Genomic DNA, 27,275 nt, shown 5'->3' with positions numbered 1-27,275 from the left:
TTACAACACAGGCATAGAGGCGAAACTGTCCCTCAGTTTTTTCACCCTCGCTACTTGTTATTGGGGTTCCAAATGGTAACGCCAGGGCAGCCTCTCCGCTTAGTCTTGTAGCGTTCTGGTCGTTCTGCAATCTTGCCCGCGATGGCTTTGGTACTCTCACCCATACGGTTATGGTTACATTTCATATTTGAATGGGAACGTTAGGTTATTATCATATCCCTGGTTCCCTGAAATTGAAATGCAACCATTAACCTTCAAGGTTGCTGCGTCCATGATTGCACCATACTTGAAGGGAAGATTACGTTGAGGTTTGTGAATGCAGTCCTTTTGTTCCTTCGGGGGCAGGGCCCTGACTGCGTCACAGCCTCAAACAGCAGCTTTGCTATACAATATTCAGGATTCGGGTCTTTAGGAGGTAAATACGCATTCTATAATGATTACATTTATATTTCAGGGAACCAGGGTTATGATAATAACCTAATGTTTTTTTTCACTTGCCAACAACTTTTAATGCTGTAATAATGGCATACAATATTTAAAATTTAATGAAAATAGAAGAGACAGCAAATGTTGTAGATTAAAACTACGTAATATTAAACTGGAGTCATAATTCTCTCTTAGGTCCATCCACTAAGTATTTTAGAGCCAATTTCAACCTTACAAAGTGAAATAACATTATAATAAATTTTCATTAAATTACACTATATTATGTTTGAGATATCAGCAACCTGAAAGCTTACATCCATTCATTTATTACAACCTAAAATGTAATAAATGGACCCCACATACAGTAAGTCTTTCAACTTCAGAATTGTGACATAAGAGTAAAGAACAAAAGTGTGTTGTGTTTGTGTAATTAAAGAAACATCCAATTAAGTTTTTGGCTAAATTAAGCAGTAATAATAATAATAATAATAATTCCTACTTCTTCCAATTATGTTAATAGTCATTAACAAAACACATTGTTGTAATTTAGAACTCTGCATATCTTAACATTATTAAATTCTTCTTTACACAGAACTTAAAAGATCACAGCGTTTTTCAAATGAGGAAATCAACGACAATGCCTCATATATCTTGGCATTAATACCAACATTTACCATACAGAGTGATTGCAACAAAAAAAAAAGCCAACACTAGAAATTACATAAAAATTCAATTCAAAGTAATTTCAATGGAGAGTATAAGGATTTATTCTGTTTTTCAGTTATCAAAAATTGGACTTTGCTTTAGACTGCCTGTATCAAAAGTATTCAAAACAAATTAAACTAACATTTCAACACTTTGTATTTACATCTTGGGGTGTCAATCTCAAAAGGGCTATATTGCATTTGACATTTCATTTGTGGGACAGAAAGATTATCTATATTATATATTTTAATTAAAGCCATAAAAAACAAACATTTCTGGCATGAAATCAAATTTGACTAAGAATACATGTATTTTGCTTTAAATTATATCACTGTAGTCTCTTTCCACGGGTTTGATAGGAATTTAAATGATGTTAAAGGGTGCATGCAGCTGTGGCCAGACAAAACAGATGTGTATGGATCTGTACATAAAAACTATTAATAAAACTAAAAATAAACACACCACAGAGGCTGGAGTTAGCCCTTGGGTCTTTTGTCCTTTATTTCCCAGCATAAAATAGTATACATTTCCAGAAAATAAAAACAAACACAAAAGTAGAACTGGTCAGTGACTGGTTTGTATTCCCCCTCCACCCACCAAACATAACCCCCCAGGGGGCTATGGGGTGGGGGTTTCCATAACCCTCACATTCAAAAAGTTTCGTGTAGATGTTTCACAACAAAATACACACAAAAGCATGTCCTTAAAACAGAAATGGAAGAAAACAAGTCTTCAAAATCCAGGCCCTGAGGCCACGCCGACCGGCGGCCAAACATTTTCCCAGTCCGAGAGTGTGTGTGTGTGTGGGGGGGGGGGGGGGGGGGGGGGTCCAATGTGTCCTGCACAGTCCCCCGCCCCCCTAGGAATACCAGGGGTTAATCTGAATCTGAGTCTGAGCTGTCCTCTGAAGATGAGCTACTGCTGGCTTCTGATTGGTCATCTTCTTCATCCTCGTCGTCATCATCATCATCCTCCTCCTCATCACCATTCTGGAGAGAACAGGACAAACAATACTTCAATTAATCACCGGAATCACAGGAAGGAGTTTGAGTAGGAACAGAACAATTTGACTTGAAGTAGCTATTGGTCGTTATGGTGTAAATTTGAAACCTCTATGAAAGAACAACATTAGAAAGCACCCCTCTGCAGCTTGCCAACACCTCTATAGTGTTATTCCAACATAGAATACCGCCCCCCCCACCCCCACCCAAATGAAAGAGGATTCTTCATATCTTAGGGACTTGCCCGTTTACAGTATGTTTCGAAGGACTAGTCTTGGTCTAACACGTGAAACTAGGTCAGTAATTTCTAACTAAGGCATGCTCTCCAATGTGTTTGTTCTTTAGGTTTGCACATTTCTTAAACAAGAATGAAATGCTATGTCAGTTTCTACATACCTCGTCTTCATCCTCGCTGTCTGAGCTGCCGGATGAGTCCTCCTCTGAATTAGAAGAGTCGGATTTCTCTTCTTCCTCAGAGTCTGAAGTATTCTGGCAACAAAAAACACCACACTCAAATTAGTTAGCTTTCCAGCCGCATTGATAAGATAGCAACACTCAAGCAAACCTCAGCCCTCCTCCCCGACCGACATTGTGAGTGGCTTTTACCTGTGCTCTGTATGCCACTGCTTTCTTGCCCTCCCCGGCCCCCAGTCCTGGAGCTCTGGCACAGACATCTGCTGCCTTTCCCTTCCCTGTCACCCGCACTTTGGCAGCTGGCCCACCTGCCTTAGAGGAGTTCCGTCGCTTCTGTGGGCGAGAGAGATAGAGTGTAGAGAGAAAGAGAGAGAGACAGAGAGAGAGAGAGAGAGAGAGAGAGAGAGAGAGAGAGAGAGAGAGAGAGAATGAGAATTAACTGGAGATGGCAGTGTTTTCATGGGAGGTCAAAACAGAGAGAGAAAGGAATACATTCCCTCATACTCAGACATTTCTCCCATCCCAGGTAACCAGTGCAAATGAAAACCTTTTCTCAGCTGGTCCCATCTGAAGAAATACAGTATATGAAATGGTTATAGGGTGTGGATGCTATTTCCCTCCCCCTCATTAGTGTGATTGTAGCAAACACAATAGTTCCATACATTTTCACTGCTATGCACACCCATTGACTATAGAAGGCTCACATATACAGTTTTGAAAGAAACACATAGCAAGCATGTATCTTCATTTTAATGTATCTTCAGTTTGCAAGCCATGCTTTTAGACTGCCCTGCACTTCCTGGGCAGTTTCATCTGGAGACTGGAATTGTCCTCACCACTTCAAGTGCTTCTGTCCATTCAGTACCCAATCAGCTACTTCCCCTAAGCCAGGGAGCTTACCCAGAAGACACTGCTGTGGTGACATCACCAAGGAAGTAAAACTGTAACTTCCTGGTAGCGAGGCTAGCAAACTGAGACCCCCCCCCCTTTTTTTTTTAACCTACTGAAGTGCCAGGATGTCATGTTTTAAAATGAAAATACATCTGCTATAACATGTTCCAAAACTGCACATTTGAGCCCTATATCTTGAGCAGGACAGGTGAGATTTTTTTGTTAGCCTCAACCACTTCAAATGATGTTTGCATGATCACTTTGCATTTTCAAAGCCCAAACAGCACACTCAGCTATGGCTCGTGGCTACCATGTTAAATAGTTGTAGATGTTTATGCCATGCAGTATTATATTATATGCGTTTATGCTGTTTGTTTGGTTTTCACGATGCATAACAATGCAGGTAAAGTTTGTGGTAAAAAAAATAAATAAATGCAGATTAATTTTTTTATAAAGGAAAAAAGAAAGTAAGAATACAAATCAAGATTTGTAGTAATAGTTATTCAACAGATTTTCTTGTTTGATTTTTTTAAATTGTAGGATAACATATTTGGCAAGTTCATTTCTGTACCGAAAAATAAAATGTACATCATTTTGTGACAATGAAGCCAATGCCTTATGTTTGTGTTGGTATAAAACATTTAATAAATTTTATTAAATAAAAAAAGAAATGGCTTTTGAGGGAAAGTACGTTTACCTGGGTTTCAGACAGTTTGTAGGTAGATGCATTGCTTGCAAAACTGTGTATATTTTTTATATATTGTTTGCATTCATTTGTGGTTTTTGTATTTTAAAAAGAACATGCTTGGGATTTGTATGTAGTATTTAAGTGTTTATCTGCATGGTTGATTCTGAAAATAATGGATATTTTGAGGATAAAAATATCATTTTTATTTTTGGTGTAAAATGATGTAATTTGCTGCTCTGTCACAAGCACATTCATTTGCGTGCGACACGTGCAGTCCTGTAGGGTACAGTGCAGTGGACCCAGAGGATTAAAATACAAACCTAACATTGAATAGGAGGATTTATTTTATTTTTTCCTTACCACTGTAGAGAATTCCTTGTAATTAGCCCGTTCTTGAGGTGAAAGAGACTGAAAGAAAAATCAACAAGCCATTTGATTCCCTCCAGAAAACACATGGCCAGTCAGAGTGAAACAATAAACTGCTAACCGATTTGACAAGATCTTAATACCACCCCCCTAAAATGTAAAAACAGCTTTTACTAGATTTTTATTGTATGAAGTAATTCTAACAAGTGGGGCTATTAATACGGAGTTTAAAAGCAGCCGTATTTCATTTCCAATGTTTTTTAGTACTGATGTTTTCAATACAAATATGTAGTTAATGTACAAATGCAGAGTAACATATCATGAAAAAGTACATAGATAAGTGGATTTATTTGTTAGATACATATTATATAGCTACATTACACATTCATTTTAATATGCCTAAATAAAAATATATTACATTTCTTTTTGCTTTGAATTAGATGTTCAAGCTCTATAACAGGTCAAGAATTAAGACAGAAATGAGGCAGGTGCACCACTCACAAAACTATACTGAGAATATATTTTACAAGAGACACGGTTTGTGCACTCCTTGAAGGCAGGAGCCAGCCCTACCTTGACCCAGGCCTCGAGCTCAGCCTTGTACTCTGTCTGCTGCTCTTCCACCAGCTTCTTGTACTTGTTCTTCTGGCTCTGGTTGAGCTTGTGCCAGCGCTTGCCGATCTCCACCATGCGCTCCTTTAGGCTGAAGTGGTTCAGCTCCCCGTTAGTCAGCAGCTCCTGAGAGAACATCTGATAACCGCTCCTGAGAGACAGAGACAGCGAGAGAGAGAGAGAGAGAGAGAGAGAGAAGCATTTCAATTCTGTTGACCCACAAAAAAAAAAAAAAAAAAAAAAATTATAGTAATATTTCTATTTTTTTTTTTTTTTTTTTTTTTTTTACATTTTGTACTTAAAATCTGGCACAGGTACATGGACAAAAACAAAAAACTTCCATCAGATTGATGTTTCGATGAGTTTACTGTTGTATTTACGATTGTGTTAAAATTAGAGATTAATTATGGAGGTGTATTTTGTCTACTGCAAAACTGTGTTTATAAATTAAGTAAACTAGAAATGCCTTGATCAGCATTACAATAGCTGGCTTCCTAACCTACTTTTTTAGTTTTACCAAAAACAAATTAAAAAAAAAAAAAGGATTGTCCCAGTCTGGGTTTCCTGTTCTATTTACTCACATGGGGGGTTTCTTTGGCTCCCCGTCAAATTTGGGTTTCCTTTGGGCTTGGGCTGACGGAGGGGTCCTCATCTCTATCAGCTCTCTCTGCAACAGAAACCAAACCAACAAGTGAGACAAAAATCTACTGTCCTTCAACCACGAGTCAGCTCAGACCCCCCGACGTTTCAAGGGATCTGTTTTTCTTTAGTTGCGTAGGACCCTACTCTAATGTGAAACAAAGGTTTTATTTCCAGAAAGCATGTATTTTGCATTTTAGTGACAAAATAAAAACAGTTTTTAAGGTTTGGCTTTAAAGAGTAAGTAGCAGGGTTCCGAAAAATATAGCGTATTACATCCCTGTGTGTAACAAGTGTTTAAATAATGTACCTGTAACATTTATTTTTATTGTTAACAGTTTCCAGTTATAAGTGTAAAAAAGTTGTCAGGATGTTAACAATGAAAAGAAATTACAGGTACGTTACTTAAACAGTTGTAGCAACACGTGGGGACGTGCAACGCTATATTTTTCAGAACCCCCGCTATTTACCTCGTATCTCATCTGGTCCTCAGCTGCCTTTTTAATCCAGGGAATTTTCTCCTTCTTCTCCATAGCTTTCCAGGCTGACTCCATGGAGGACTGAGCCTTCTTCCGATTGTTCTGGGGAAGGGAAGCGAGAGCTCATCAACACCCACCCAGCTTCAAGACCACCTTCCTCCCTGATTCTCTGTGCTCCGGGAGGAGATTTGGATACATTTCAGTGGCCCACAGCCTGGCTTCTCACCCGGTACTTGGCCAGGTAGTCCCCGATGACACTCTGCTGCCACATCTCATTGGCGGTCTTGGGGGTCTCAGGCAGGCGCACCTTCTTCTTTCGGTCACGCTTCTCCTTCAGGAGGCTCTGCTCCTGGTCTGCATGCGTCTGGTCCACATCGCTCAACTTCATCTGAATCAGACAAGCAGAGAGAGGGAGGGAGGAGCTTATGAAGTACTTGTTTTAATGAATGTCCATACCATGCCAAAAACAAAAAAAAAAAAAAAAAAAAAAACACAAAATCCCTGGCACTGTGAGATTCCTGATGATAAACACTGCAAAACCTAATTCTTTGATTTACAATATATACCAAGGAGCCCTAACCTTGACGGGTGTGGATTTGACTCGCAGGGAGCTGGCTGAGTTTCCCAGTGCCATTCTGGAGCCCCCCAGCTTTTCCTCCGTCAGCACCCGGTCCCTCTCCTCCTCTGGCAGGCTCTGAGCACAGGACAGGGAAAGGACAGTTACTAGCAAGAACCCCTCTAGGAACAGGGAATCAGAGACACACACAGCCCTCACGGCACCCAGCAGCATCTTCCTCTTCAAACAGTCAAGCTCTCACACACATACTGTTTACATGCAATCAAGACAGATCCAAAACAGTAAACACAACCAAGCACATACCTCCAGGAATCTCTGCAGGTCGATTTCATACTGTTTCTTTTTCTAAAAAGAAAAGAAAGACATTGTCATCAGATTTTTAGTGCCTAGACAGACTCCACGGTACGTCCGACATGTGACCGAGGTGCCCGGCTTGTTTGGGCCAAAGAGTGTTCCATAACGTTAATGCTGAGGGAGAGTACAGTGAGCTTAAATAACCACTAATATGAAATCCAAGTTGAAAATTGCTAAAAACACCAAACAGATTTTATAAAATGCTGACCATTTAGCACCTCTTGTCTGAGAGAGAATAATTCAAGCTGCAACATGCTTTGCCCTCACTGCTGCCTTGCCCCTTTGACCTCAATGTCGGTGCTTATAGCTGCACAGCCTATTTCTCAAACTGTCTCTACCAACCGTAGAGAAAACAACAGAATTCCACCAACAAAATGAAAACCTCAGCACTGCTTCTGAAGGCATGTGATTATCTTTTACAGAATTTGTTCCAAGTATAGGTTATTAAGAAAATGAATACCTGAAAATGGATGTCCAGCAGTAAATGCAATATATTAACTTTGTTAATACAGACTTGAGCTTGCCAGAAGTGTGGTGTGGTGGTGCATGAAGATGTTGGACAGGCTGCACTCCCGGCACTACTAGTACAATCTTTGCATTACTGATCACTAATTACTATGAGTTGAAATTCACTCAAATTAGTTTCTTAATTGGATTATTTACTAGGAATACATGCTTTAATTTGCAGCTGTTGATGCAGCGTTTTCCTCACCAGCTCACACCGCTTCTGGAACATGTCCTTCTCTTTCTGAGTCATGATCTTCCACTGCTTGCTGCAGAGCACCATGCGCTCCGTGCTGGGGACATCTTTCATGGTGATCATGAGCTTGGCGCAGTACAAGGAGTACCCATTCCTACGAGGGGGGGAGGAAAGGAAATGACTACCAAACAATCGTTCACACGGCACACTTTCAAAGAACCAGTCAGTCAAATCACTTTACTACAGAGCTTGTGGATTTCAGGACAAGCTGCAGTGTTCCCGAAGCTATCCCACTCTTAATTCAAGAAGCGCATAATGGATTTTTACTAAAGAGACACTGAATTGGTGTCAGTATTTAGGATGAATGATAATTTTCTTTAAGTTTTATACCTGACAAATGTAAACATGTATTGTCATTTAACAGCTAATAAAGTATGTAATTAAGTAGAAGCAGTGCACTGGCAGAGCTGAAGTAAAGATCCACTGAGTCCACCTCTGGAGGGCAATGCTTGGGGGCACTATAACGAGCGCTGAGCCCCTCTGTTAAACAACAGACAGTAAGGTGAGAGTGCCGTACGGAGGAGGTTTAGTTGGCCGGCCGTCGAACTTGTCTTTGAGCTGCCGCTCTGCCTTGGTCAGGACAGACTTGACGTGCTCGTCCTGGTTGGTCTCGGGGTGAGCCTCGTGGTACTCCCTCATAGTCGTCTGGAACAACAACACAAGCACACATGAGCACCTGCACACTGCCCATTTGTCCGTAGGCAGATGTTCCAGGATCATCTGCACATAACCTTAAATCAAATAAACCAAATGGGAAGGATTCAAATATTATTCTTTATACAACAGATTCTATCCATTGTGTGCATGCTCCCGGGGAACATTTAGTACTAGACAAATTGAAAACCTGCAAATCTGGTGGTTTCACTTCTGTCCTGCAAATCTAGTCATGGTACTGCCCACGGCAGGCTGTGTAGTATAATGGATCAGTTGAGAATTCAACTGTATTTTGTCTAATATTTTTTATTTGATAAATCAGTAAATTCTCAAATTAGAATACTTATTAAAAAAATAAATACAAAGGAGTTTTTAAAAACTAGAAAGAATATGCATGATGTCCCTTAAACACTAGAACTGCCACAGTATTCATACCTAAAACCGCCGCCAGCAGTCATTATGACGGTTACATAAATATTACAATGAAAGAGATACAACTCAAAAGTTTTATTCAAGCACGTCATGTCAAACATCTGCGCAGCCGAAACACCGTACTTAAATGAACAATTAAACATAAAAGGGTTTATTTTCTAACTTACCTCTATAAAGCATGACTTCAAAAAATGAAAAACTGGGGTTCCCGAGTGGTGCATTCAGTAAAGGGAGGGCTTAGGTCGGCAGAGCAATCCATGGTTCACCGTGCACCAGAGACCCCTGTGGATGACAGGGCACCTGCAGATCTGCAGTGGAGCCATTCAGTTCTGTGTTGTCCTCCAGCACTATAGGTCTGGTGGCTTCGCTGTGGATCCACAGTGCGAAAAAAGATGGCTTGGCAGGAGCGTGTTTTGGAGGACGCATGTGCCAGCCGCTGTTTCCTGAATCGCCAGGGGGTTGCAGCGGTGAACCGGGATTAATAATAACACAATTGGAAAGTCCAAATTGGGGATAAAACTGGGTAAAAATCACTGGCTACGACTACATTTTTAAGTAAAAAAATAACATAAAAATGAAAAACTATAAGAAAAGAAACATTTCAAAAGAAACTAGTGTGTAAACAGGTACATGTACACACAAAATGTATTCTTTTTTTTTAATATACAAGCCTGTTATTATCTCTACTGGACCTGCCAGCAAATTTCTTTGTTTTGTACAAGGAATGCACCAGGGAAAATACCAGATGTCATCTTGAATTAAAAGAAAAAAAAAAGTTTTCGTTTTTACAGTTTTGTACACTAGTTTATTTTGAAAAGTTTATTTTATTATAGTTTTTCATTTTTTTATGTAGTGCTTTATCATGGGAAGTTAGAAAATAAACCCTTTTATATTTAATTGTTAATTTAAATACGATATTTCGGCTGTGAAGATGTTTGATATGATGTGCTTGAATAAAACTTTTGAGTTGTATCCGACAGTTTGTCATTCATTTTAATACTGATGTTGTTTCAAATGTAACTGTCATAATGACTGCCACTGGCGGTCTTAGGTAGGCGTATAACCGTGGCGATTCTACTGTTAACATTGTAATAAAAAATTTCTATATTTTAACAGTCATTTCTATCTGAAATATGGTTGATCATAATTGTTAACATTTTATGTCCAAAAGCAAAGCATTTGAATTAATCTCACAAATCCTGACTAATGTAACTATCATACTAAATTCAGCTTCTTTTTATATAATATTGCCATATAATCCAAACACAACATGCTTTGAAACAAAAGCAAAATTTTTAGATTAATTAAAAAATAGCCTTAAAAATCGAGAACTACAACATGCCTACTTTTGATTTAGCTTGTCCAGGGTAGATGTGAAGCCTGAAGTGTGTATCCTAGTAACACACTAATCTACTGTACTAGCACTAAAAGAAGCACACTCACACACTCACTTTAATGCAAACCGGCAACAGGAGACTTCAAACTGGGTTCTAATTTGATGCATCGATTCACCAATATGTAATCAAAGTTTGGGAAAGGACAGATGATCAATAAATCATTACGTGTTGATTTATATATATATATATATAATATATAATTTATTGCATTTATACAGCGCTTTGTATACAAAAGTAACACAAAGCACTGTATATATTTATTATTGTATATGATCACCTTTGATTTTCTCCTTTTTTTTTTTACTACAAAGTAGCTTAATAACAAAACAATTTGTCCTTTAGTAATACAAAACAGTAATCAAACTAAAAAAAACAAACCAAATAAGCATCGTACTTCAATAATGGGGGACAACCGATTCAAAGTAGCTTCTCTGGAATACAAATGTGACAATTTGAATGCACAAATAGTCATTTTAAATCAATGATTTTTTTTTTAGCCTAAAGAGCCTGGCACTGGCTGGCCCTGCAAGATCAATGACCCCCCCCCCCCCCCCTTATCCCCATCTCCCCAGGGGTCCCAGGCACTGACCTCAAAGTCCTTCTGCAGCTCCAGTGCCTTGCTGATCCACTTGAGACGTTTCTTATCGGACAGCTGAGACCACTGCCGCCTCAGAGCATCCTTCAGTTCCTTCGGGCTTACCTGATGAGGGAAACAGCAAGCACCTCAGATTTACAATGCACCATTCAACCAAGTTCTGTACACTAAAACAGTTAGAAGAGCCAGTACACAATAACAAGTGCTCGGGACTCCAGAGTGGTCACCACTGTAGATCTATAAATCTACCAGGTCCCAACAGTAAATTGTGCATGGCATAGCCTTTCAGCAAAGCATCTTTCTGTATGAATACAGTAGGCACAATATAAACAAAACCGTCCTCCCTGGTTTAGTTGGTTCTATAAAAACAAGCAATTAAGTCTCTGTATTGGCATTACTGAATAGTCTTTTACACTGGGGTCCATTGTATTAGACTTAAATGGTGCTGGTTTCATTTCTGAAAAGCTGGAATGGTTTCAAGTAGACCCATGCCCTGGAGGCCGCTGCCCTTACATCAGGGTGCAGCTTCAGGTAGGTCTTCTTTTCATGGTTGTACCAGAGCTGCTGTGGTGTCTTGGGCTTTTCCGGGACATCAGATTTCTTCCTCTCCTCAATCAGATCTGGGTAATTCTCCCTGAAGGGAAACAAAATTAGAAAACGAAACACACAAAAACAACTGCAGCATGTAAATGTTTTACAGCACTGTACTGCACAAACACATGTTTTAATTAGAAACATGGTGAAGTCCGTAAAAAAAAAAAAAATGGTTCGTCTTACTTGAATCTGGCCATGTTCTTTTCAAACGACTCTTTCTCCCTCTGAAAATCCTGAATGTACTTCAACTGCGAGGAGAGAACAAACACAGTAACCACGTGTCAAAATCAGTGACTTTCCACTGCCAGCTGTGCCTTTCTTTTTATCTGCAAGTGCTGTATATGTGAACTGGAAAACAATGCATACTTAAAATGTAGTTGAAACGACATTTTAAATATTGATAAATTATAAGTAGAGAGGTTCCGATTTATTATTTTCTTTTCTTAAAACAGTTTTTGAAAATAAAGAGATACATACATACATACATACGAGTGAAATTGTGCAAAGTCAGGATCTATCTTCATTTTAATTGACTTCTACTTAATACTTCACTAATAAAATGACTGTTTAAGTATCCAAGGTTTATAATGGCTATTCGCTATAAAACATTAAAGAAGGGATTTCCTTGGTTAATAAATTAATTTCTTGACAGCATTTTCAGGTGAAATCCCCCTGCACACAGCCTGCCTTCAGCTTTAACTGTGCCGCTCCTGCTCTCACCTTCTTCTTCTCGGGCAGCTCCTTGTACTTCTTGGACAGGATCTTGGTGAGGTCCAGGTTACTCATCTCTGGGTGGATCTTTGCATACTTGGCTCGTTTCTCCATGAAAAACCGAAAGTATGGCGTCAGAGGCTTCTTAGGAAAGTCTGGATGGGTCTGAACAATAACCAACAGCAGACATGGGTTTAATAAACTCAGTGACTGAACAGGAACACGATACAGCTGGGCCTTCTTGACTTCAAACCAGACATGCAATCTGTTTCTCAGAGTTTGGTCGCTTATGGTGACTCGGGTTGTTATCCTACAGTGGATGCTGAGCCCATGTGCAGTGCAGTGGACTTGACTAATCATCAAATCTGATCTCTAAGGAGGAGGGAGGGGGGCCAGTGCAAAACGCAATGTCAATTGTCAATTTATTGAAGAACACATAATGGTCTACCTGGCGTATGCCATAACAACTTTGGACTATGTTCATGTTTTTTTTTTTTGCTATATTAAATGTTTGCTCATTACATTTTTTTGTATATTGTATATATACAATATACAACAATAGTGTAAATTTGTCTCATAACTGTATAACAATAAATAGAAACAGAGTACAGCCAGGTTCTCTCTATACAGTTCACAGTTCAGAAACCCCAAATCTACTTATTTGTCTACACTGAGAAGCAACATGTACAGCACACTGAGCTTCCTACAGTTTCTAAAGGTATGGATACAGCACACTGAGCTTCCTACAGTTTCTAAAGGTATGGATACAGCACACTGAGCTTCCTACAGTTTCTAAAGGTATGGATACAGCACACTGAGCTTCTACAGTTTCTAAAGGTATGGATACAGCACACTGAGCTTCCTACAGTTTCTAAAGGTATGGATACAGCACACTGAGCTTCCTACAGTTTCTAAAGGTATGGATACAGCACACTGAGCTTCCTACAGTTTCTAAAGGTATGGATACAGCACACTGAGCTTCCTACAGTTTCTAAAGGTATGGATACAGCACCTTGAGCTTCTACAGTTTCTAAAGTTTTGGATACAGCACCTTGAGCTTCTTGCCCTTATAGGGGTTCTTAACATACTCCATGGCGTCGATAAGGAGTTCTGTCATGGTTCGATACTTCCTCACCTGGGGAGACAGACAGACAAGCAATGAATATACTTGCTTATTAATGTTCTTTGATTGTTTCAAAAACTTACAATTATAATTTAGTTAAAACAACTTTTCTGTTCAATGAATTTTTTTTCACAATTGCACAACACTAATTTACTTTAATAACTATTGTATGGAAGATGAATCTTACGGAAACTGAATAATACTTGGTGCCTCGGTACACAGAGTACCAAATCTATAGACACAGCAGACTTGTAGGACTCGAGTCACGACCGCAGAAGACTCGGACTCGACCTTGTGTAACTCGGACTGACATTCGGGCTTTGTGACTTGGAGATATTAACGACAAGCCCTTTTTATTTTCTATTACACAAGAAATTCTACCTTTCCAGTCCTGCATCCCCTAAAACTTCAACCAACAGCAACATCTCTCAGAATACAATCTTCAGTTACTAGGAAACTGTACACATTTAAAATCCACCCAACAAAATATTATCCAATCACTGTTTAGCCCTGTTGTCTTTGCAGCCAATCATAGTAATAATAATAAATTGGAAGAGAGTTAGGCTGTAGTGTAAACACCCCCCCACATAAATCCAACTGCTGAGTTCCTAGAATCTCTGGAATATAATGTATCTGCACAATAGAACATTGGCCACCTTAGTAATTTCGAGTTATAATTATACTTTTAGAGCTTCTTAATTCATATCAGAAAGTCCCTGTGATTAAACATTCTGTGCTTTGAGTCGGAAATCATGTATGACTGGTATATATATTATATATAAAATGGGGATTGATTTTATTCTTAATACAAGGGCGGTAAAATGCTTCTGATGTGTACCTGGGTGCTGACTGTATAACAGAAATAAAAAAACAAAAAACATGTTGTCTTTACAGAATTTGATGAAGCCTACTGTAAATATTGTGTGCATTTTGGAAGAACAGTAAAAAATGCAGAGAAACTTGACAGGTTATACACAAGTCCTTTAAAAATCTGGGGTTCAGCAGTTACAAAACTGAAAGAACCCGCGCACTTATATCAAAGCTCCTTTAAGGGCACCATAAGCGTCAGCCCCCAGGAGATAAATACAAGTGATGCATATTAAAAATGTAACTGGACCAATTAATGAAACTGTTGTGTCTTAGGAAAAAAGAGCAACTGCTGTGTCTTAAGAAAAGGGCCCCTTGGTTCCTGGCAGGAATACTGAACTGAAGATGACCAGGGCTAGAAGTGGGGCATCTGGACTGGGTGTGGCTGAAAGGACAGAGAAGAGACTGCGAAACTGCAAACACAAGCAGACGGTTTGGTGCAAGGAAGACATAAAATATAGACGTCAACAAGTCCCAACTGCAATAACAAACTGATGGACAAAATGAAGCAGATAAAGGACAAATCTCAAAGATTTGTGAGTTAAAAAGGCAAGATACACAAATGATCTCATAAAAGTGGCTACTCAGCAGAGTAAAAAGACTATAAATATCCAAGCAAAACTAAACATTTTGTGCTCCACATCGAATGCTACACAAGGTGCTGTCATTCTGCTAAGCAAAGCTGCAACTCCGTAACTCTGCCTAAAAACAGACCCAAGATGGGACTCTGCCTGAAAACAGACCCAAGAGGAAGCAAGCTGCAAGCAAGTCAACGACCACAAGCAACGAGACTGAGGCCTGGCTGGAGGACTGCCATAAAACTTACAGAGACTGTTATCAGACAAACCAGTCTGGGTCTGCATCCAAAAGAAACGGTGCCCTGCTACCTGTGTAGCTCAAATATTCAGAGGACAGAGCGGAGGAGCGCAGATGTGGATCCTGTACCGAGGACTGAAGACTCTGTTGCAGCTGTTTGTTGATTCTGTCGAGAATTGAAAACTTTTTTGCCAAGTTTGATCCAACGTGGGATTGAAGACTTCATTGTGAGAGAAGAGCTTTTTGTATTGGACACTTCAACAGATTGAGTTTCCAAAACAGCAGACCAAAAGTCTAAGCTTCAAGAAACCGTTGAGTATAATTTCAGTTGCATTTTCGTTTCATGGAACTGTTAATTATTTAGTTTGTACACTATGTGTGCGAAATAAGTTTTAGTGTAAACTTGATGAAGTAACTAAAGTAATCAACCTCATATTGTTGCATGAAGAATTTCTTTAAAAGCAAACTTGCCATATACTTAATCGATATACCACTGATAAGCTTAATGTGATATATTCTAAGATTGAGCTACGTCACAGCTTGCTCCAGCTGCAGTTTGTGTGTGAGGAGACAGGCGGTGTCATATTTCAACTGCCTGCTAGACAGCATGAGAGAGTTTTGAATGGTGTTTGTGCTTAGAGACTAAGATTTACTTTCTGACTTTTCTGATTTCTGTTTATCATTTGTGTAATTAATAAAATACTTCTATTGATTAAACATTCCTTGTGTCTGCGCATGCGTGTGTGTTCACAGTAAATCCTCGATCTTTGTAACATGTCAATTAAATATTATTAATAAGAGAAATAATCAACCTAGATAAGCAGTACATGATCAAGTATTGAATTATTCCTACAGTCTCAAGTGAAGGACTTGTAGCACCAGCAGATGTGCTAAAAAGGAAGATAACTGCCTTTAGCATTCTGGCCAAGGACTGATGAGGACCCACGGCACATAGTCCACAGTACAGTGAGGGAGGACCCTCATGCACTTACTGTCAGAAGTCCAAGAGGTGTGTGGCTAACTATCCAAGGACTTAAAGAGGAACAATAATAAAAAAATGTGTTAAAGAGTAGAATGAGTGGCTGCTCTTAACACTGGTCCCAAACAAGGGTTCTGCTGATCTACGTAAAACCTGGTAAAAGCATGAAGTGTGGCCCATACTGCAGCGTTGTAATTGTCTGCGACAGGCGCACCCTGGAGTAATGCCCAGGACACTGCAAGGCCTCATGTGGAGCGACCAGTGAGCTTTTCTGGTTGGGGCTGTTTAGACAGAGCTTGCTGTGGTACAAATAAACAATCGCTATGATTTCCGCCAACTCTGGGTGTAGTCAACATAATACGCCGGTGCACTAACAGAGCAGAGCGTATTGAACTTTCTCTCCCGGTCAGGCTGGAAAGGAGGTGGACGAAAGGCATTCAATTCCAGCAGGATTAGTGCGGAGTGTAACCTTTGTTTTAGCCTCCACAAAAAAAAAAAAAAAAAAAACAAAAAAAAAGCGCCTTTCTCTGTTGAGAATGCTTGCATTTCATCTACCCGTTTAGCAGAGGTAACAGCAAGCAGGAAAGCTGTCTTTAGTGACAGGTATTTCAGCTCTGCTGAATGTAGGGGCTCAAATGGCAGTTTTTTAAGTGCATCCAGCACCTCATTAAGTCACCAGGAAGTTTGCTCCTGGCTAGACAGAGTCTGTTTTAACATGGCAAGCCAAGATAGCTGCTATGTAGACCTGAAGTGTAGAGGGAGATTTTCTTTCAAATCAAGAATGTCCTGCAAAAATTGCAGTGTATCTGCCATGGGGCAAGTCACAGGGTCCAGTTCACGCAATTGACACCACGTCAGGAATATACCCCATTTCTAACCCTACTGGGAGCGTGTAGACGCTGCTCTGGCATTCTGAAGCATCTCAATGACTTTGTCAGATAACCCAAGATGGCTCAAATGTCTCCGCTCAGGGGCCACACCAAAAGATGCAGAGCTGTTTAATCTGGGCGTCACAGAGTCCCCCACGCCTGGCTCAGCAGGTTGCTATGGGCCGGCAGCTCCCACGGCTGACCAAACAAGTGCTGTGCCACTGCCAAGAACCATGTTCTCCTGGGTCACTTTGGGGCTACTTAGAGCACCCAGGTCTGATCTTGCTTGATCTTCTCCACACACAGTGGAAGCAGTGGCAACACTGGGAAAGCACAGAGTCGTGGGCCATCTGTGGTCTGCGCGTCTCTGCCGAGCAGGTGACCGCTCTCCTGTAGGGAATACCAGTGGAGACAATGGGTGGACTCCTGGGTCTCAAATAGATCTTTCTCTGCACCCCCAAACCTCTCCCAGGTGAGGTTCACAGCCTCTGGGTGAAGTCACCATTCCAAACTGTGGGGGTCCCCTCTGGACAGGAGGTCCGTCACCCAGTTCCTCACCCCTGGCAGATGAACTACTTTTACTGAAAGCAAGTGCTTGTGAGCCCATAGCAAAAGCTCCCAGGCAAAACAATTGAGACTCAGAGACTGGAGACCCCCCTGGTGGTTGATATAAGGCCACCACTGTGGTGTCTGTACGGATCAACACTTGTCTCCCTTGTGTCTCCCTTGTGTCTCTCGGAAAAATTGCTGCAGGGCCAGGTGAACTGCACACAGCTCCAAAACATTTATGTGGAGACCCTCACATTTTGGATTCCCACACACCCTGTACTCCCAAGCTGTTCCAGACGGTGCCCCAGCCGGCTCTGATACTGGCTTGGCTACCAACCACGTCACTGGTACCGGCTCTGTTACCGGCAGAGTGATTCACTGGTACCGGGCTGGTACCAGGACAAATGGCATGCAGGTAAAGACCTAAAAAGCCACTGGCAAACGGCAAGCATGCACTGTAAAACAGACAGGGGCTGCAGTTGCCTGCTAACTAGAAAAAAATCTAACAGCCTTCGTCGTCAGTGGAACAAAGCAAACACAGCAACAGCATAGACATTCGGAATATTCTCCGGTCAAAAAGGCTCCTGCTAGTTCGACAGGGCAGCGTAGCGTTAAAGCCGTTAACACTGAAAAGATGACTGAAAAAAAAAAAGGCGCCAAGCCTTATGCATCACTCGTATTTATCTCCTGGGGGCGGAGACGGCGTCTGACGCACACAGGGCTCTTAAAGGAGCAGCTTTGATACAAGTGCTCAGGTAATTCGGTCTGTAAGAGATTATATCGCATTAGGCAATGGTTACATTTCGTGCTTGAAAGGAAACCAAAAACACACACAGATATAGCTACTCAGACATATTAATTATCAAAAGCTTTGACAATACCCCTACCCCCTATCAGCCTTGGCTCACCTCAGTGGAGACCTTCTGCCATTTCTGCTTGCACATGTCTCCGGTGAAGGGCCCGAAGCACACCTTCTCCCAGTCAAAGTGCGACTCAGTGGTCTTGTACTTCATGGCATCCACATCAGGCAGCAGGGTGCGGATTCGGTCTAGCAGGATCAGACAGTCCTCCTTACTCCACTCTTCCATAACTGTCACAGATACACACACACACACGTATGTACACATCAAGTTTAGGCTTGGGCAATAATCACTAATACTGCAAAACAACAAAATTTCGCGAGCAACAAATTTTTGCGAATTTCGTGTTCAGCAAAAATCCACAAAATTAATGTGCTGTGAAATATATTAACAAACATGTAACATACTGGAGAAAAAATTGCAGCTGGTCCATTATTGAGTACAGTACCCACGTGACAGGTGCAACCACAACACACAGCAGTTCTGCAGTGCAGGTATGCATTTCTGGTTACGAGCACTCTGTCAGTTGCCATGGTACAGCCAATACTGCAGGCTGCTGTACTTGCCTGGTTGTGTTCTTTTTTTCTAATCATGCTTCTCCGCTGGGTAAAGCTTAAAAAACAACCCAGGAACCCCTGACCCAAATGCAGAAGAAAATCCATCTGAAGCAAGAGCAGTAGCATCTGCCAATGAAAATGTTATTGAGGCCACCGAATGACCAAAAAGAAAACATTATCACGTATATGACGCTTCATGCGAGCCAGAATAGCCAGGTAAGCTACACTCAATGGAAATGCTGGCGCCATTCGGATCATCAACTGGGACCAAACTGGTTAGTTGTTTTTTTTTTGTTGCTTTGTTTTGTTTTTTTTGCATTTTACTTTTGCAAAGTGTTACTGGTAGCTTTGTAATGCACTGAAATGCTCATTTTCAGTATACACTAATACAGTGTTTATTATTTTAGTTGCGATCTTTAATACAGTACATTATGTGTTTAATTTAAGCTAACAATTACATACTTAGAGTGCTGCACTGTCGCAGTAGAAAGCTTACATTTTATTATTCAGTACTAAACTTATGTAAAAAATGTGTTTTGATCCCATTTATTGCATGTTGTAGTACTGTTTCCTCTGTAGAGTACAAACATTATCTTGGAGCACAGCACTTCTTTGTAGCATTAATACAGTACAGTATGTGTAGTTAGAGTAGGTTACAGTACTACTGCTGTTGCTGTTATACACACAGCCTATCTGTTTCAACATGTCATGTGTTTATCTTTCTGTGTGCAATGATTTTTATTACTGTTTTGTTGTATACTGTACTATACTAGTGCAGTGTGTTCCATTTTCCTTTGGGATTAAATTACAGTATTGTACTTAAAGATACTGTGCAAGCTAATGGCAGATCTGAAACAATAAACACGTGCGTTACTGTATAATACTTTATTTTAATATGCCAATAAACGGTTTTAAAATTTTAAACTGTGATTTGCGATTTTTTAAAAATCTATAGGCCCAAACCGCAAACATTTCTTGTCGCGAAAATGTACCTTGAAGGTCACTAGTGAAATTAAGTTGCCACAACAGTATCTTGTTTTACAGTATAGTATACGGTATACAGTACAGCTTAAAACTGTTTATAGGATCAGAGTTAAGAATTGCTGCTGATGCTTTTTAGCTTTAGATGACTGTTAGAAAAATGATTACTGCCCAGTAACATAATTATTAATAATTCTTCAGTACAATGAATAATTAAGACTAAACAAATTAAAGATAATATCACTATCCTTCCAGTTGAAGTAAGGTCAGAGTGAGCAGGGACCTGCCTCACTATAGGATCTCTCTCTCATAGGATCTTGTTTACTAGAACGATCCATTTCAATGGACAAAAGAAAGACTTGTAACAAATTCACCACATTCAGTGAATCTGACAAAGAACTTCAGTATGTACACTCATCAAATTTTCAAGCAAACTTTCAGTGTTGTTAATTTGGGCATTGTTTTGTAGGACAAGGATTAATCCAACACCAGTTAAAAAGCGGTTCATTTTAGCTAATAATAATAATTCAGGAATTAAACTGACACACCGAAAAAGATGCAACACTACAATCACAGTTGTGTGTTTTTTTTTTTGTTTAATACATATGGGAAACTACAGTATCCTTTTAACTGCTCCATTATGATTCAACATTTAATTTCTAATGCGTTTTCTTAATCATGTCTTAATCTCTAATGGTACAACAATAAAGCCTGATCTTAGAGCCGGGCAATGTCCTTACAAAGTGACATCATTGTATCGTTACATCCCTCCAGTACACCGCACTGAGAAAGTGGATGTTTCGCTTGGTACAGTTTTATAGGAAGCCTGGTGTACCTGGCTCACACTTGATGCATACAGTCTGGGTGACGCTGGAGAGAGTGCCGTTTCCATTCATACTTGAGAAGTATCTTGGCAGCTCCTCCTCCTCTGCCCAGTCAAGGCCAGGCAGCTCTGCAAAATAAACCATGTCCGTTAGGACAGTCGCGCAATCCCAGCAAATACCAGGAAATACGCCACATTTCTTCTCATTTCAGTATTTGTTAGGAAACAAATTTTCTGGGGGAAACGTTTTCAGTTACCACCCGAAATAGAGGAATTGTTTTTGTTTTTGAGTAGTACTCCTCAGTGAAGACATTCTGCCACTTCTGACTGCACATGTCCCCAACCCAAGACTTGGAAGCACACCTTCTCCCATGCAAAGTGCAGCACAAGTGTCAGTACCACTGAAGCAGGTCACCACGACCTCCCAACAGCACGTTGCATAGCATCTCAAAACAAAAATACCTGCAGTTGAATGAATGAAAAAAATATATATATATATATATATATATATATATATATATATATATATATATATATATATATATATAGTATTGTGAAACAATGACCAAATGCTGCCGGCGCTGCCTAATCGTGACACTGATAATCAGAATTTCTACTTAATGGGACACAACTCTGGGAGACAGTTCTTCCCAATGCTATTTACGCAGTTTAACTGGGATAGATTATTTTCAAACGACAAACGGAGATCGCTTTTCAGAGCAAGACAGGTCCGTGGAGCACAATGCAAGGAGTACGTGATTATGCCGTGACGTGTGCAAATTGCAAATTGTCATTTCTCAGGCGGCTGTTGCAAAGAAAGTTGCCGTGACAACAAAGCATGTGTGATAAGAACAAAACAAAAAGTGTGAGGCCTGTCACTTTTAAAGGATGTGGTAAGTGTTTCTATTTAGCATCTACCTGTAAACCCGAAGATACTTTGCAACTAGTCTAGCGGTTTGCATTATTAGCGGCAGTAATGTGCAGTTTAACTGGGATACAAATCCTGGTTCACTCACTGTGTGACCTTGAGCAAGTCACTTAACCTCCTTGTTCTCTGTCTTTCGGATGAGACGACGTTGTAATTCTGCAGCCGATGCATAGTTCACACACCCTAGTCTTTGTAAATCGCCTCTGCTAAATAAACACATAGTAATACAGGTTAGCAATATTGCAGAGTGTGAGCTGAGGAATATCGCAACTCCTACTCAGTTTTATTTTTTATGTTTTAAGCTGTATTCCGATTCTTATGAGACACGACCCGCCGTGTGTACGCTGTCCCCACAATGGCGTCTGCATTCCGGCAGGAGTCACCAAACAGTTTCCGCTGAAATAAGCAACGGGGCTAAAAGGGTCGGGTTTGTGTGTGATGTTTTTTTTTTTTGTTTGTTTTCTAAACTTTTCTAAACTACTTAACAGAATTCCCCAACAAGAAAATAAACACACTACTTCACACGTACATTGTATGTTTATTTTCGTAATTGCACGCTAAATTAATTGAACAAGTTCAAAAGCGACCTAAAACACATAAAAAATTTTTTAAAAATATGAGCACATGTAATTTAATTATATTTATATAGCAGATTTGTGAATAATTGAAGTGGCTGGGTTTGAAAAAATAGAGCGGGTGGCTGCTACTGCCCTCGCCCCAAATTGCTCACTGCAACACCGCCATGAAAGCCACAAAGAGTCGGGGAGAAAACAACAAAGAAATCGCTTGGAACAGCAGTCAAAAGACGAATAATTGCTTACCTTTGACGATTGTACATAAATGGCCAGCTGTTTAATTAGAAGTGAATCGTGATATTGTCTTTTTTATGCTTTTCCTATGTTTTTTTTTTCATCTGTAAACCCCGGGGAGTCAGGACAAAACGGATCCGACAAAAGGAGCGTCTGGTCCGGTATGAAACTCCGCCCAGCGCCGCAGGGGGAGGAACTCTGGAGGAAAAACTAGGGGCAAATGCAAAGGCTGTGCATGTGGAGAAGCACAAATATCTGATACACTTTTATGATGCATTTAATAACCAGTTGCATGTATAACGACACAAATTTAACTGCCATGTAATTACTAATTTGCAAAATGGATAAGCTATACCAAAAGCCAACTTTGTTTCTTGCGAGTTGTATTAATTTACTATGAGACACTTGTATTGGCGTGTTCAAAGCAATTGCACAGGAATTTGCAGGTATGAGAGGCTTACTCGCCTCCGTCGTCGGTTTGGGAGTTCAGGAGGCCCCGGAATGCGCAGTCCTTTGAAGGCAGTCTGACATGCTTCCCCTGTAACCCAGAACCTCTTATGGAGCGACTTTAGTTTTATTTTCTTGGGAATGTTTCGATCAAGCAGGGTAGGTATCACACTACGCCAAGATAACAATAACACATGAATACAAATAAAAATGTGTTTACCTTTAAAATGCAGCGTGTCTTTTGATTATGTTGTATCATTACATTTGAACCCAATGATAAAAGTAGCGAATGTCTACCTGTTGATACAACGTGGAAGCTGCAGTTTTTACACAATCAGCTCCAAATTCATCGGCAGCCTTTAGGTTTTAGAAAATATATACAGCAGTTATGTTTTAGCTGTTAATGTCAGTAGCAGTACGGTGAGGTTATACGTTAATTATGGAGCAGAGCAAAATTAACGAAAAGTAGCACGGGAGTGAGTATTTTCAAATCCATACATTAGCTACCTGAGCTTTTGCAGACGAAGTATAATTGCTGTTGCTACGTATTTAAAACAAAAAATGTATCCAATATAACGACGTTCATTATTGTCGATCCGCCATACATTGGTATTGGTTTGCAGTTGTTTGTCTAGTGTGTCACTCAGCGTGTTAAATTTCATAACAAATCAGGCTTGTGTTTTGTCTTGCACACTTCAGGGACACGCAACTAAATCCCTCACCTTCACAACACAAGCCCGTCTGTTACCCTTGTGCTGAATAGAATCTTGTTTTTATTGTCACGTTGCCATGGGCTTTTCGCTGTTGGAAACTGTCCAATGGTGGTGGAGAAAGGAGGAGCCAGGACATCTGCTATATGCAGTGACTGGACACATAATTAGAAACACGTGCACCATGTAGCACACACTTTGGTGTAAAAAGCCTGGCTGAATGCATTCTTATTCAACTTAAATCCCTTACATGCATTTATGGGGTATGTTCTGTGATGTGAAAATGCAGTGTTTCAAGACAGCTGCACAAATTACTGGTGTATTACTTCTGCAGAATATTAAGACATATAACCAATAATTATAATCAGTCATATAACCAGATGTAATATGCATTTTTGAAAAAGGATAATACAAGTTTGCATGGGCCCTACCGCAAAGCTTTAACTCTGAGTTATTTACATTTTTTATTTTTTTTTATTTTTTTTTAAATCTAAGCTGTGATATGAAAACATGACAGTTACGGCATCAGTCAACTACTACAATATCAGTGTGGTCCCTGGACAGAATGTAGAAGGCATTGAAAAAGTAGCACACATTTAAATGTCCTAAATTTCTCAAAAAGTAATGGCACCACTGTGTCTCCATACATGGACTACTGGGCCTATTTTCCTTAAATACTTCTACATGGCTTCATTTAAACAGCACATAGGAAATAAGGCTTACTGAATACACATATACATGCATATCCTCTTTGTCGAGCCATCAGCCATCAGGGTTTGTCACCTATAATTCCACACTGCCATCTGGTGGCAACGAATTGTAATTTTCCATTCAAATCCTACAATCCTCCACATTCTTTCCCCCCCACCTCGTAGCACTTTGACATTACATCCACACTCTCATACGAGACCATACCCCATCCTCACCCCATCCTCGACTTGCTGTATCTCCATTAATGGTCACCTCTTACAGCAAGTAACTGTTATAAAATTATCAAATTTGAGCTTTCTTGAATGTATAATCTGAAGTAGGGCAAAACACTCTGTGGGACAGTAGAAAGGTCCTGTTTACTCTATGTGAAAGGCATGATAGGTACTAGCCAAAAAATGCAATTCCCAAAGACACTAAAACTTGCCTTTCAGTGTTTCATATGCTTGAGTGCAGCTATCTTATTGTAAGGAAGAGGAGGTGCATCACTGGTTTAACCTCTGCTCTAGACTTATGTCAGAGGCAAATGTTGTATCATTGCTCTTATTCTGATTAACCAAGTCTTATGTTCTAATTCTAAACAAGCCCTTATTGTGTTGAATTCCAGTTGAAGAGTTTTTGTTAAGTTCCAGTGGAGAAATTATTGAGTCTGTTTTTTTTTGTTTTTTTTTTAAACCCACCTCAACTAAAAATGTTGCATTGAAATCCTGTTGAAAGCCAACTTTCTAGAAGATCACTGTTACTTTCTTTGAGGGACTGGATAGTAGTGGAAAAGCATGGGTACTGAATTACTCTCACCTACTCCAAACAGTAGTCCCTCAGGTGCCTGGTTAAATAAGTTGGTGTGGAACGTGCTGTTACGATTTGTATTAGGGACTTGTAGAAACTGCTATAACACCATCCTATATTGTGAAATTCATTTTACAAGACACATGATCATATTTAAACCTTCATAAATCAATGCAATTACATTTGATGAACAAAAAACCAAAACACCAGTACAGTTAAATAGAAAATTCATTTATTATTTTTTAAAACTAGATGTAGAACTATGTACAGCTTGTAGCAATTGACATAAATCTAACAGATAATCTGATATAAACTACTTAATCCACCACACTACACCCATTACAGTATAATTATTTATGTTGCAACAAGCGACATGTAACAGACATGTAACACCTGGATTGGCACGGAGAATGGACTGCCTTCCCATCACTGAAAACAGCACGCTCTCTTTCTCTGGGGCAGGGTTAAGGCACGCTGACAGATCAGAGTGTGTGTGTGGTGTACAGTATATATAATTAAGTGACTGTGCAGGGTTATACTACAGAAGCCTGCACTGTACCAGGGGAAAGGCACTCTCATGCTGTTACTCCCACATCATTCAAGAATGCGGATTAAAAAAAAAAACAAACAAAAAAACAGAATATGTAATGTCTGTCAGCCTATCAAACAATGAAACCTACGCAACACCACACAATACAGTATTTCCAAATGGACGTGAAACACCAAATCTTATTCTTTATTTGTGACATTTGAATAGCACATTTTGTGTGCCAGCAACATAGTGCTGTGACACCCAGGTAAGCAGCCCACATATGAAGGAAATACATCAGAAATATACTGCAAATGTATTTGATCTTACTTCATATACAGTTGGAATGTATTTTATACAGCTAACATTTAGAATGTATTAGAAGTATATCAAAGTAGCCAAAACAAATATTTTTGGGATACATTTCCCTTTCATATGGAAAGGTGGATTTGACCAATTAAAATTGTTGTTTTTGTGTGTATGTGCATATTTTATACATATATTAAAAAAACAAAAACAAAACTATAGCTTGGTAAACATGTTTTACATTTCTATTTTAATAATCCTGTTCTAAACTTCTAAAGCATGGTCTAAAACCCAGTACTGTGACACAGGACACAGGTCAAATCCTGATTGAAACAGGCAATTTAATGTCTGTTCTTTCTATTGCAGCTATAGCACATATGCTGGCTTGGAGATGTGATTCTAAAGTCACTCCCAATCCTGGGGCACGGTGAGTGGCCGTGGTTACAAGCCAGACACTGAAACTCCCTCCCCGAGCCTAGATGGATGTGCACTTGTGTGTGAGCTCAAGGACGAGTTTTGATGGAGCAGGGAGGAGAATGTAATGCACCTCCTCCTAGCAGTTGACGAGTTAACAATACTGACACCTGCGTAAGACCCCTACTTAACTCTCGACTACAGCAGCTTATTCTGTAGTTGATTGGTAAGACATTTACCTTTGGGAATGTATAGTTTGTGGTTTGCATCTAACTTTTTCTTGCCTTTCCAATCAATTCAATGTGCTGAGATGTCAATTCATTACAAGTGCACATGCATAGTTCCTACTGTGTGAAAATATGCTATATAAAACTATGGATATACTATATTTTTTGAAAGAACTAACAAAGCACTGCTTTTGCAGAGACCACCAATTCCCATTATAAAAGATATAATAATAAAAATAATAATAATAATCATCGTCTTTATTTGGCGCCTTTCATAGTGGACAATCATCACAAAGCGCTTTACAAGACACGAGACTAGGGTGTGTGAACTATGCATCAGCTGCAGAGTCACTTACAACAACGTCTCACCCGAAAGACGGAGCACAAGGAGGTTAAGTGATTTGCTCAGAGTCACACAATGAGTCAGTGGCTGAGCAGATTTGAAGTGGGGACCTTCTGGTTACAAGCCCATTTCTTTAACCACTGGACCACACAGCCTCCTAAAATCATAAACTATCTCATCAAATCAGCTGGCACGCTGCTGATACTAGGTTACGTGCTGGATAGCAGCAACAGTAAAGAAGTAGTGAGAATTTCGTTTAAAATAAACTCCAAAAGACACACAACACATCTAACACACCTGTTCTCTACCTCCACTACAATGGGAATACAAAATAAAAATAATACAT

General features: G+C 39.8%; 1 protein-coding gene across 3 annotated transcripts; it reads right to left on the bottom strand.

Annotated features, from left to right (window-relative positions):
- Positions 1-1,942: 1,942 nt before the first annotated feature.
- Positions 1,943-23,022, bottom strand: LOC121314398 (nucleolar transcription factor 1-like). Of its 3 annotated transcripts, none has more exons than XM_041247615.1 (20): positions 22,469-23,022; positions 20,732-20,848; positions 18,407-18,588; positions 13,347-13,430; positions 12,305-12,460; positions 11,768-11,832; positions 11,504-11,624; positions 10,985-11,095; positions 8,430-8,557; positions 7,865-8,006; positions 7,102-7,143; positions 6,802-6,915; positions 6,448-6,609; positions 6,213-6,323; positions 5,685-5,770; positions 5,065-5,254; positions 4,486-4,533; positions 2,739-2,879; positions 2,529-2,621; positions 1,943-2,120 (listed from the first exon to the last, which is right to left on the bottom strand). In XM_041247615.1, exons 2-20 carry the CDS (start codon positions 20,790-20,792, stop codon positions 2,007-2,009), a joined length of 2,151 nt encoding a protein of 716 aa, XP_041103549.1. In that variant the 5' UTR covers positions 20,793-20,848; positions 22,469-23,022; the 3' UTR covers positions 1,943-2,006. The 3 variants fall into 3 exon arrangements, with proteins under 3 accessions (XP_041103549.1, XP_041103550.1, XP_041103551.1); XM_041247616.1 differs by lacking the exon at positions 22,469-23,022 and adding an exon at positions 21,736-21,972; XM_041247617.1 differs by lacking the exon at positions 20,732-20,848 and having other exon boundaries at positions 22,469-22,794.
- Positions 23,023-27,275: the final 4,253 nt, after the last annotated feature.

This window comes from Polyodon spathula, chromosome 4 (assembly GCF_017654505.1).
Source record: "Polyodon spathula isolate WHYD16114869_AA chromosome 4, ASM1765450v1, whole genome shotgun sequence".
In the NCBI taxonomy this organism is placed as follows: domain Eukaryota; kingdom Metazoa; phylum Chordata; class Actinopteri; order Acipenseriformes; family Polyodontidae; genus Polyodon; species Polyodon spathula.
The sequence above is the reverse complement of the archived record's forward strand: the minus strand, read 5'-3'. Positions and strand labels throughout refer to the sequence as shown.

Excerpts from the sequence above, each read along its gene's own strand:
- LOC121314398 (XM_041247615.1), bottom strand. The coding sequence starts at position 20,792 with ATGAATGGAAACGGCACTCTCTCCAGCGTCACCCAGACTGTATGCATC. Across the intron at positions 8,558-10,984 it reads AGCTGCAGAAGGACTTTGAG|ACGACTATGAGGGAGTACCA; the intron begins GTCAGTGCCTGG and ends TTGTTGTTCCAG. Across the intron at positions 8,007-8,429 it reads CGGCCAACTAAACCTCCTCC|GAATGGGTACTCCTTGTACT; the intron begins GTACGGCACTCT and ends CCCCCCTCGTAG.